Source organism: Diadema antillarum, unplaced genomic scaffold (genome assembly GCF_040938485.1).
Source record: "Diadema antillarum isolate AM-2024a unplaced genomic scaffold, OU_Dant_1.0 seq00000447_RagTag, whole genome shotgun sequence".
Classification (NCBI taxonomy): Eukaryota; Metazoa; Echinodermata; class Echinoidea; order Diadematoida; family Diadematidae; genus Diadema; species Diadema antillarum.
Window position 1 is genome coordinate 48,940 of NW_027271421.1, and position 13,267 is coordinate 62,206.

General features: G+C 37.9%; 1 protein-coding gene across 1 annotated transcript; it reads right to left on the reverse strand.

Annotated features, from left to right (window-relative positions):
- Positions 1 to 950: 950 nt before the first annotated feature.
- LOC139732785 (thiamine pyrophosphokinase 1-like) lies at positions 951 to 12,004 on the reverse strand. The gene is made up of 7 exons (XM_071643629.1): positions 11,887 to 12,004; positions 6,560 to 6,707; positions 5,588 to 5,660; positions 4,483 to 4,578; positions 3,965 to 4,111; positions 1,860 to 1,971; positions 951 to 1,090 (listed from the first exon to the last, which is right to left on the reverse strand). The coding sequence occupies exons 1-7, from the start codon at positions 12,002 to 12,004 to the stop codon at positions 951 to 953; spliced, it is 834 nt and encodes a 277-aa protein (XP_071499730.1).
- Between the last annotated feature and the right edge of the window lie 1,263 nt (positions 12,005 to 13,267).

Below are 13,267 nucleotides of genomic sequence, written 5' to 3' on the forward strand. Positions count from 1 at the left end.
CCCAAGTATACTCGGGACTCGTCCTCCACGGGTTAAACTGTATAAGAGGTAGAAATATGTCAATTACAGATGAATAATTTTCTCTATACTCTCAATAATGTGACAGTTTCATGACAAGCAGGTTTGCTGGTAGGGTTCATGACCATTTTAATGTACAGAGTGAGATGGATAAAACCTTATGATTCCATTCGTTGCCATGACACAGGATTGCAAAACAAGGGGTTTTCTCTTTTGAGAGTCCTGTTTGATTTGCTTATAATGTCAGGTCAGAGTACTCACATGAAGTTTGGATTCTGCAATGACTAGATTCAGAAAGGGTTCTAGAATTGCAAATCCTTTGATTATCTCCCATAATTTTCACCAAAATATATCAACTATCCAATGGCAAAAAAATTGATAAACAAGAGAACAAACTACAACCCCAAAAGAAGTTGAACTAGAACAACATTGCATGCTAGTGATCATGAATAGACTGCAATCCTGACTTCAAAGGCATACCATGCACAAACCCACATGCAAGTGTAGAAACATGTTCACACAAATGAGAATCACCGGCTCATTAACTTTGCACACATGTTGCGTTATAGACAAGCAGGTACGAGGGCTTCACAGTAAACTCAGTGAGCTGATGGTTGTTGCACCATCGCATCCCAAACACTGTTCTGCTCAGGTAGGGAATACAAGTTTTCACCTATGAGGGAAACAGCGTAGAGCAACACCGACTGGTATCCCATCTGCTGCTTGACAGGTGCAATCCTCAGAGAGACACTCCCATGACTGGGTAAGGAAGATGGGTTTCAAGCACACAAACTTTGAGCTCCTGAGGGATTTTTAAAAGTGTAAAGACAGTATCCAGCTGCTAACATTGGCTCTGTACCACTCAACATGATACAAAAATTAATCTGTGACACTATTGAAGTCCATCACTGCTTCAACTGGCATACTAGACCTCAGTCTTCTTCTTCTTCAGCCACTTTGATGCCCATCGTCCATAAGAGTGGCTGGTCAGTGGCCACAGTGACTGCCCCGGCCTGTGGAGCATACGTGTTGGATGTGCTGATCAAGCCTCCATACTGCATAGATTGATTTTCTGTACAAGACAATCGTCAAAAGGATAAAAATCATACATTTGTATTACTTTCTTTGAATTATTGAGTCATATATGAATACACAAATGTATTTAGTCACTGCATTCATGCTCATATCTTTTTTTAGTAAGGTCAGTGTGACATAAATTTCTGACACTTCAAAGAGAGAAGCAAATAGTTTTAAATCTCCATCAATGAGAGATAAACGTTCAATACTTTAATATACATTATGAATTCAAACTTAGTTTCGCTTTCTAATGATTTACTGTCTTCATATTTACTATCAGTACATGTCCAATTCAGAAATTAAACAACTTTTTTTTTTTCGTCTACTCTTCATGGCAAAATGTTCAAAAATAAGCCTGCTTTTATTGAAGATGGAACAATTTCCTTTAACTGGTGATGGATTCTCTAAAATTTGTTCCAGTTGCTTGAACACTTTATTAGTTGTATGATAAATAGGCCCAAATAAAGTGGGAACAAAAAAACTTACAAGCACTGCATGTGACAAATATTTTTGAAAACTAGTTATCAAACTCTTTTTTTTCTTTTGCTGATATGACTCAGAATGCTGCAAATGATTTGATGCACGCTTCACAGCTCAAACTTTCTTAATCTCTGATATTACAAACTGCAGTAACAAGCTATCACTCAGACATTCAGAATATCTGAAATTTCAGGTGGGAAGATAGCCTCTTGCATCTTGTTTCCTGAGGTTATCATCCATCAAGTGACTATATGAAAGGGACAGTCTTGTGACATGAGACTCACCAATGTTCCACTTGAGACCTGTCGTCTTGACCCTATTGCACTGGCACTTGACCGGCACCAGACCACACCACTTTGCTTCCAGACCAGTGTCCACTTCAATCCGGTGAGCACCCTGGTGCACACAGAGAAAAGGTCAACATCTACAACATCAGATTTCTGAATGAACAGTTCCTATTGTTCTCCAATCCAATTCAACATAACCCACAACTGTAAAGTGACTTAGTGAGATATCTATGGACAGGTTAATGGGAGACTTCTAAGGTCATTACACTATCACCTCCTCTAATATGCAAAATGCGGCTGCTATTAACACATACAAACGTTTCATGAAAACTAGTGAAACTCTTGGGATTCCTTAAACTTTATCATCTCATACACTATCTATGTGAATCTTTGTACTGTAAAAGTGGAAATTTTCGCGGTGTTGAAATTTTCACGCATTTCGCGCAACGAGAAGCTAGCGCGAAAATAAAAGCACACGAATATTTGGGCATGCCATATGTTCCAGTACTTGATGTCTTGATTCCGCGGAATTAAAAACACGCGAATGTCTTCTGACACGGCCAAGCGCAAAAAATTAGTACAGGGGAAACTCGGTATAACGAACACTGCTATAACGAGATATCGGTTATAACGAGGAAATTTTCTCGGTCCCAAATTTCCTTCCACACAAGTCTATGTAAAATGCTACTCTTATAGCGAGATCGGCTATAACGAAATAACTGCTATAACGAGATAAATTTTGTGACTTCCAAACAAAGAAAAAAATAGTAAATCAAACCTGCTATAGCGAGGTAAAGCAAAATGCCTTCGGTAAAGCTTTACTTCGCCTGTGCTATCATCTTCCGAGATTGTAAAGCTTGATGCGCCAAAAACTGTCTTGTGCACACATAATCATTTTCTTCAGTGCACTCCAGCTAGCACTGCATGTTGTACATGTGAAGTGTGTGTGTGTGTCTTACCGTGTGCACGCACACTGATACATACGTATGCAGAAAATGTGGTGGGACGGCCATATGTATACATGACATCATCGTGACGTTTAGCAGGTGTGAGGCAATCTGATGCTGTGATTGGCATTCTACTTAGGGAATTCCCCGTCTTCACACACACGCAGTCATAATGTACAATGTGTCACATACACACACAGCATTGTGCAGACCATATTCAAGCTTTCCACACAACACACACCCATACGATAACCACATACCAATCCACAGACGATATACAATATCTTGATACAATCGCAACCTATATAAATTTACAAATTCAAACATCTACAATTAATAAGAAACACATTCTTGATATTGGATTTCCTTGGCGAAACACATCTTCTTACCCATAAAGGTGAGTAATTCCCTCACACACAATATCAAGTTATCAGTATTGATTGAAATATGATGGATAGTCCCACATGTGCAAATTAATGTCATTATTTTATGCCTTCTTTTATGCCTACTGATATAACGAGATATCGGCTATAATGAGGAAAATGACTCGGTCCCGACCATCTCGTTATATCGAGTTTCCACTGTAGCGCGAAAATATCCACTTTTACAGTAATCTGTTCATCTGATTTGACGCTATTTATGAAAGCCAGGTTGCAAAGGGGGTGGGCTTGGATTTTGAATGATATAGATCACATTGAATAAAGCTACAGAGCTAAAGTTCAATAAAATGCTGGAGACTGGGATGAAAGCTACATTTACATCGCATAAATATCACTTCAGTTGAAGTCTGTTAATCAATTCAAAAAGGTTTCTTGGCCATCATGTTTGCCATTATTTGGCTTCCTGTTTTCAAAGTGACACTACTCGGATACCATATATTGCAAACACATCTGTTCACTGAGGAATCAAGAAGAAATACCTGCCTTGTATTATTATAATTTATATGCTTCATTCACTTATGATGGAATATCATACACAACGTAACGGAGGAATTGTGAATTGCAGCCTCTGAACACAAATCTGATATCTATAAATCTAACGCAGTAATCATCATGGTTATCATGGTATAATGCATCTGATGAGGTCCAAGTCAAGAATAGGACCCTGGACCAGGCCTTACAAATCTTCCTTTGGTATAAATAATCTGCTACTCACTGGGCTTAAGACACAGGCAAGGGATGCATCCCCTATGAGGTATATCGGTAGCTTGGTGTAGGAAGTTGCGGTGAGGACAGTGTTGATGTTGGCAAGGGTCTGGTCTAACCTTCCACCAAAAGCTCCAAATACCACGATGCTGTCAACCTAGACAGTGCAAAAATGTATTAATGTCATTGAATAAAATTTCTAAAATTAGATATCAATTCAAAATATACAAGTTAAGACTGGATTTCCAATTAGACATGACATGCTCTTGGTATCCAAAAAAATCTAGCTCTGGTGGAGCAACAATGGACATAGATAAGTGTCATGACATCACATACCTACAGTTTACTCCTGTTACACTATCTTGATTTTTCACATTATTTGACACATTTGTTTTTCCTTGATAAATATGTAAATTACACATTAACTCTTCGACATGTGAACATAAAATCACAGCTAGTAAATTTAAATTTTCCTGGGATATTTTTGTATGATTAGATTTTCAACTACATTGAACAACTCAAACTCACATCTGGAGCTTCTACTTGGAGCCTCTGTAGTACTATCTTCAGACATTTGGTGAAGTCTGTGTAGTCCTGATCTGGAGTTGGTATTACCGTAGTCCCCTGGTTGAAGGAATAAACAAGATAAGAATATGTGAAACACATAGAGAATCAATTGCTTCAATCTCATCTTACTCTCAAGCATTTTTCATTGCTATCTACTCCTTTGCAATCTTTAGTTCTTTATTGATTTGATATGAGTAGACCAGGCTCTAATTATCAAAGATCTCAGTGTGATTGTGTCAAAAGAAATCAAAAGGTATTATCAAAACTCTGATGGTCTTATTTTGGCTGCTGATTTTTAGTTCAGCCATCTGCACATGACCCTGGTCTGTGGCGGGATGAAGTCTAATATCAGGCAGAATGGTGTCTTGTAAGTAAAATGAAGAGAAGGCTGATGTAATGCAACACTGTGAGTGCTTTTTGAGCCAACTAGGTTTGTGTGTTTGGATTAATTTTATACATGGCCACTATGAAAGCACTGAATGCTCATAAGCAAGCTGCCACTGGAAGGAGTGACCAATGACGATAAAAAATGCCTTGCCTAGAGGCACAACCACTGATGCCATTGGACTTGAACCAGGGACCTCCTGAATGAGAATCCATCTTAATATCCACTGAGCCAAGATGGCTCCACTGGTTGCATCAGGTTGCATCATGCTAACTTTAAAAAGACTTAATTCAAAACATTACAATGTACCGAAGTGATGATGTCACAGTCCTTTGTTATAACTTGTGTTAGAACCTGGTGCGAGTATGGTTAGCAACAATAGTGTTAAGGGATATTTGGGCTACAGGTCAGGGCACCATTTCATGAAAGTTGTCAGCCCTAAACTTCAGTAAAATCCTTGGTTTTGATTGGCTGAGAAGCTCTGGTGTCTAACTGCTACCATGGTGATTGTCAGTAACTAACAACTTGTCAGGGCCGACAACTTTCATGAAACAGTGCCCTGGTGAGGTTGTTTAGAACCATGGATATGACATCACACTTTGGTACTCTGTAATAGTCTACTGCCTTGAGAGAAATACATTGTAAATTGTGGAAAATTCCTATCTTCCTCAAGATGGTTACCTCTCTCTCAAGAGCCAGCTTCACTTCAGGTCGGATGGAGTCAAAATCCCCAGTCAGTAAATCAGGGATATACCTGGATGATAAAAAGATGGGACACAAATCAGAGTAACATCTCCTAGCATGGCACAGCATATGAATATCAATGGCCCTAGACTCAATGATAGAAACATCATCATCTAAAACGTTTCATCAGAGAACAGATTTCCATAAAAATGGAAAATCATTAATTCCAGACTACTTTTAGAAAGTGATACTCAAGCTGGTAGTGTTTTACATCAATCAGCCCTAGGGTAGACTGCCCTGCATCAAGCCACCAGCCAATAAGAGCACTCTGATGAAGCATTACTGCGAGTACTCAACAGCACTGTAGTTATTAGCAGGTACCACACAGAAACAGGGGTAAATATTGCACACCTGGAACTCAATTTTACCACACACTGGCATACAACCAAGAAGCACGCATTGCAGACAGCCCCAGCAGACAGAACCCATGATATTCTCTACAAGGATGCACATTTGACTCCCAGTGACAAATATGATGATACAGGTAAGGGTTTCTCTTCTAGGAAGGTATGAATGAAATGTAACTACAATCCATGTAAGAATTGTGCTTTTTGTAGAGCTTACATTAAAACTCATGTTATGTAGGTGGAGACAAGGTAAAACATTCAAGATCATTTTGGTATAGGATGGAGACCTGATTCTCACTGCAGACTTTACCAAGCATTTATCAAAGTGATAGTGCATCAATAAAAACATACTGTAGTATTTGGCCAAAGATAAGACACTGGAAAGTAGGACACCAACTGCTACTTGTCTTTGGTACAGGGCACATTGATATCGTAAACATTGCATTTACCGGTGAATTACTGAAATGACAAAAGCAGATTCCACATTTGAACCTATGCATGACATTTCCAGCAATTGACCTCATTGCCTTCTATTTCAAGTCGGGATAAAATCTTCACAAACCTTTTGCTGCCCTCTTGTGACGGCAGATCAGTGAGACGGTTGGAAGCACCATCAGCAGCAGCTCTCAGCACAGCTCGGTCCCATACTTTTGTCAGGAGGGGCTGGAGGTCAGCCAGGGGTCGATTCAGAGCAATCACAGCTACCTTATCTGTGGAGAATGTACCAGAAGTACAACACTGATCAGCTGTTATAAACAATCGATAATGGCCGCATGTGGCACCCTGGGGTTACAACTACACATTTACCATTTTGTTGAAAAATCATATCTATTATTTTATTCAACACTGTCTCCTGGGTTACCACGAACTGGATGAAGATAATAGTTGTGTTAGTGATCTTAACACAACAATAAATGAATGCATATACATCAAACAAGTCAAATGACTTAATCAATTCTTTTTCACTCTATGATTATGGTACCAAGCAGTAAACTGTTCAGGATCATTATGATCAGTCCCTACAAAACATGGCCAGTCAAGAGCCAAGTTTGTGGATTAAAATTATATCTTTCTGAATTACTGTCCAAATTTATGACAACATCTTTGAGAAGTAGTTTACAACTTTCATTATTATCATCATCAATATCAATGTTGTAATAATGGCTAACACATCATAACAGGGATTAATTGGCACTGCGATCGTTAAATCCAATCTAAAAAAATCTGGCCACCAAGACAGCAGTGTGTATCTGTACGTGACGAATAAAGATGAGCTATACAATGCCACAACACGGGATATGATGGTACCCAGGGTTTCAGTGAGCCAAGTAATCTCATGAAAGACATACGTTGTAGTTTCCACCCTCTCATGCCTAACATGATAAAATCCTATTAACATTGTATGTAAACATGTCTATGGGACTCAAATGGTTAAAGATAGTATAGCACATGGCAGTATTGAATACCAAGATGTAAGTAATGCCATCCTAGAAACTAATCAATCGCTTTATTGGCTGTGCAATTTCATAATTGTCTACAAGAGGTGGCACTCTTTGGCAATAATATTCGCTTTTTAAAATTAGACGAGGCATGACTCTTAAAGGGTTAAAACATTTTATCAACCAACTTCCCTTTTGGCTACAGGATTATATCTGAAGATACCGGAGGCAATCAAAATTACAGATAAACATTTACACAAAGACAGACATAAAGCCTCCCCCCCCCCCCCCCACCACCACCACACACACACTCACACACCAACATATAATATGTACATGTAAAGAAGTGTGTGTGTGTGTATTTTTTTTTTTTTTTTTATTAATCTGGAGTGGTTATGTGTAATGGACCCTCAATTACACTACACAAAACTGAGGGGATCCATGGGTTTATAATACCACAAAAGAATTAATTCTTTTCCAGTCTAAACCCCTAACCTTGTCTTACTTGCATGAACGCTCTCTATTAATCCAAAATGTAGCATTATCAGAATACTAATGCAAACAAGTTCAAGCTTTACTGAATTCCACTCATTGTCTCCTTTTTGAACTCTAGCTTTGATATCTACTCTAGGGCAACAAGTCAAAAAAACCACAAAAATGCCTTTTATTCTGCATTGCCTTTTATTGTGCATTTCATATATCAACAGGTATCTATACATGATTTGTATAGATCACTGCACCAGATCAGCTAGCCATAATCTGGTCCTCTACTGCCATAGCTGAGTCATAAGGTAGTTGGTTGGTACTTTAAATCATGACCTACCCAACCATCACAAGAAATTATAATCTCCATTAGCACCTAGGAACTCCTAAAATATGTGGAGTTTATGATCAAGCAGAAAGATTCATGAAACACTCTGTGAAAGACTGGGAAAATTTTGATTGTTAAAAAGAAATATGCTTCTAAAATTTGGGTTATGCCATGTGATGTTTACCCTTTCTAGGCAGGAGCTCTATAATTTGTGATGAAACATTATTAAAAGATAATATAACAGGCATTTAAACAATAACACCACCACCAACAACAACAACAACAAAATTATCTAATTATACACATTAAAAGATCACTTGACTTGAACCTCTTCCTGAGGCATGGTAATAGTGAGGCAGATATGTGAAAAAGATGCTCACATCCAGCGGAAAGTATGTAATTTTGCATATACGGGTATTTTGGGGCGCTGATTTCAAAAATTGCCGGATCCAAGAGATCTGGCCATGGGGTCGGCCGCCATTTTGAATTCCAATATGGCCGCCGTCAAAGATCCCGATCTTTAGTTCTGAATGACATAAGCCATTGAAATTTGATACATAAAAGAATGGTGGTATGATGACTTCAATAATAGACTTATTTGATATATATTGATTGATAATGCTACTCTGTGTATTGACTGAAGACTAGAAAAGGATGTCACAGATTGAGGTTTTTCATTGATTGCAGGAATCCAATGACATTGACAGTACTTCCTATCTCCAAGGTTAATAGATTTCAGCTCAGCATGGATTGCTAGCCTGATGAATTTCATTAATTTATGTCCCTCTACCTGGCTTTATCATCCTGGTGATGTTACCCGTAATAAATCAAGTCTGTGGGGGCTATGCACTCTGGGCAATTGATGCAAACCTTGGTGATATTTGATTAATATTACAGGATATGACCATCTACCACTTATGATTTTCAGTGTTTGTTTATCACATAGAGTGGTTGCTTGAGAATTTAATTCATGGAAACAGAGACAGTAGTATATTTCTTCATCAAAAGCTTCACAATAATTCTCAGCATTATTAAGGAGTGAATCAGTATGTTTAGTACAACCCAATCATTAATACAGCACTATGTGGCACACCAATATTTGTGTGCAAATGATATTTCCTTATGGAACAGAATTTCATAACAGGTTTTCTATAGCTGCATTCCAAAACATGTTTTCTGGTGGAAGCCACACAAAGCCTCCAGTGACTTCAGTTAATCTCCAGCCATCCATATGTCCAGCCAAATCTATCTATGGAGAGCGTTTGACAAAATATCTGCTCAAATGAAATAAGAAATAATCACAGATAATGAAGATTAGCTTCCTCTTGATGAAATAAGCATTGAATAACTGGTTACCTAAGTTGAAGTCACACATGTTAGTTGAGCCGTCACTCTTTTGAGCAATTTTGATACTCCTGCTATTGATCTACAGAGTGGCTATGCAATACCCCATACATCTATTCAACATACAGTCCTGTTTTCCTCACACACACACACACACACACACACTCACACACACACACACACAAGTCATTTTGAGTTTGTTACCAACTTCAAGCATTTCCTGTATTACTTTCATCCTTGTCCATTCACTCAACCTAGTCACAGCATCAGCAAATCTTCAAAAACCGGTTTAGAAGTAAATACCATCATGGTGCACATTATCAAACAGTTCCCGTATCACATTACATTTTTTTTTCATGTAGCCTCTTTACAAGCAAATTTGATTTGTAAACATTTAGGAAGTAATTACTTGTGGATATTCCTGAAAGAAATAAAATGCAGGTCGCCAATTACTCTTTCACATACAGCAAGAATCAATCGTGGTCAGTTTGAAGATGTACTCTTCTTCCATGCACTTGAGTACACAAGTGTCCTTGCTGATTTATCACACAAACACACACACACACACACACACACACACACACACACACACACACAGAAAACTGTAATACCTCTCAGGATTGAAGGAATCAGTGGTACAGTGCACTCCCGTTACAACGAACACGGTTATAACGAAATTTCGTTATAACGAAGTAAATCTTCTGGTCCCAAAATTATCACCATTAAAGTCTATGGTACAAAATTCGGTTATAACGAACACGGTTATAGCGAAATTTCCGTTATAACGAAGTCTTTTCCGAGCGCCACAGACAAAGAAAAACAAAAGAAATGTGCTCCGTTATAACGAAATGCGAATTGCTTTTGAAAATACGTAGCGGAACAAGCATTTATAGCGTCTCTGCATGGGTGAACGCTCCATACCACTGTGTGTTCGCTCCTTGTGTCACGTAGTTTCTGAGGGGATTTTGCGTTTATTATAGTAATACAGTTATCCCATCACATTCACATAGCTTTCCAGTGTATGATGAGTATTCAGCAAACATAATATGATATATATACGTGGTTCCTTGTTTTCGTTATATATTGTATTTGTTCGGTTATAACGAAATTTCGTTATAACGAAAGAAAACTGTCGGTCCCGAGCATTTCGTTATAACGGGAGTGCACTGTACCAGAAGATGGCAATTAACAATCCATGATTACAGAGTAGGCCTATGGTTTTATCCCATACTAATACTATCCCTGTGAATATCTTTTTCTATCCCTCAGTCTATCCTTCTCTCTTTCTATTCAATTCAATTCAATTCAACTCATGGTTTATTCCATTATCTTTGCGGCTGAGTAGCTGAATTGCGATAATTGTGTACACATAGTAAAATGACATAAGGATAACATAATTTCATCCATTAAAACACCGCATATAACACATGGACTATATTTTTCAAATACTTTGTTTTAGATATAAAAGCTAATGAATTCATATTGCAAAATGTCATCGTACCTGTAGTTTTTAATGATATGTGTCACAAAACAAAAACTGAATAAACTCAGCGATCTGAACCAGATATAAAAACATAATAATGAACCAAGTTAAAACATGCTAATATTGCAACATTAAACTTCATGAAATATTCCTCACACAATGTGTCCAATCACCTATCTAAATGTTTAAAATATAATCTGCAGGGAATTGGTGAAATAGTTTTGCCTTGTAAACAAAACAAAAAAGATGAACGTGCAGAGAGACCAAAAAATCTTGAGACTAACCTCCATAGATTTTGCCTTGAAATATCTTCACAACTTTACAGAGCAAACAGTAGCTCAAGAATGTAATAAATAACAAATGTCATTCTATCCCTCAGTCTATCCTTCTCTCTTTCTCTGTATCTCTCCATCCAGCTATATCTATCCTTCTCTCTCTCAATCTGCAGAGTGTCCATGAAATGCTGGTGAACACATATGTGAATATTTGAAATTTACTTCAGGGGGTGTTTCATAAAGCTGTTCTTAAAGCTACGAATAACTTAAGAGCGACTGGTGATCAGCTCTTGCGATGAATTACTGAAATTCTGATAAGTATAGCACATCAGAACTGATCACCAGTCGTTCTTAAGTCCTTCGTTACTTTAAGAACAGCTTATGAAACACCCCCCTGCTGGTCTTGTCCTGCAGACGATAAGGTGAACAGGCATCAATCCGAGCTTTGAAGTTTTTCTGTCATTACCTCAAAGCATAGACACTGTGGAAATTTATCTTGAATGATCAGTATTCTGTGGGCAGATGAGCTTGACTTACCCTTTGAGTCATCCTCAAAGCAGGCAAGAGGTCTCCAGATTCGCTCCTCCGCCATCTCTGAAGGAGAACCCATCAAACGTGAGAGTCCAAGCCCGCACAGCCATCCAATGTGGAGCATTTTGGGCCAGAGTCTGTTGATCGCTTCTTTGGCTGGTTCACATTACAAAGCCATCTGTGCTTTCTGTTCCACAATTTCTCATTCAGTGTGTTCACTCACAGAACTTCATCAATACAAGAGGCCACAAATGTGACTAACTGCAACAGTGCTTTGACCTTGGCCCAAACCTACACAAACGAAGGGAGAAGCACAACACGCAAAGAGAATGAACAGGTAGGCATTAACACAAAGTAAGGTCACCACTATCTATAAATAAACAAGCCACAGAACTGCTCTGATCAATACCTTGGAACATACAGTAGATATACTACATCCTGCACTGATTCCTTCATTGCTGATTTCCTAACAATGTGATGTCTTACAACTACAAAAACAACATTACAGCATAGAGGAGAGATTACATTTACTGTTCTACATTCAAGGATTCTTTGACTTAGTTGATATAAATTCAATGCTTCTCAAGTACCATGCTACGATTTTAAAACATATCTATGCACACTGTACAGTATTTTTACTCCATTTCACCTTCTAGTCATTTCTCATGCTATATACCTGATATGTCATTCTTTTAGACTTTTAGTGTACCTTCATTTCAGAGAGGGACATAAAAGTTTACTCAAATGTAATTTCCAACCTGTCACATGTGAAGTATAACTGTACAATAATAATGATAGTAACAATAACACTTATAATAAATAATAATGATAGTAATAATAACACTTATAATAAATAATGATAATAAAGATAATAATGAATACATCATTTGTAATGCACCATCAATCTAGAGATCTATTCTGAGGTGCAGAGAGACATGCAGACAGAATATTGTACATACAGTTGTAAGTTATACATATTACAGTGAAAAGGAGGAGAGATAGAAATATTACCATACAAATCTAACAAATGCTCAACACAAACATACGATTTGCAGACATATGACTTTGAACAGATTCTTTAAAAATCTGTCTATGGAGTCTGTCGATGAGATTCTCAATGGAAGAGTAGTCCAGAGAGATGAGGCTGCACAGAAATGAAAGCTTTTTCTCCAAGAGTTGAGATAGTTCTTTGGACAATGTACCGTACCGATAATGCCTATAAACTTGTCATGATACACCCGCACTATTCAAACATGAAATAGACTCACCAAATTCAAACAGACAAACTACTGGAAAACAAGGAACGTTCGTGTGCATTTCAATTTCACAGATTTCGCGAGAGCCAAGATTCGCAAAATTAAAATGCACACGAAGGCTCTTGTCTACA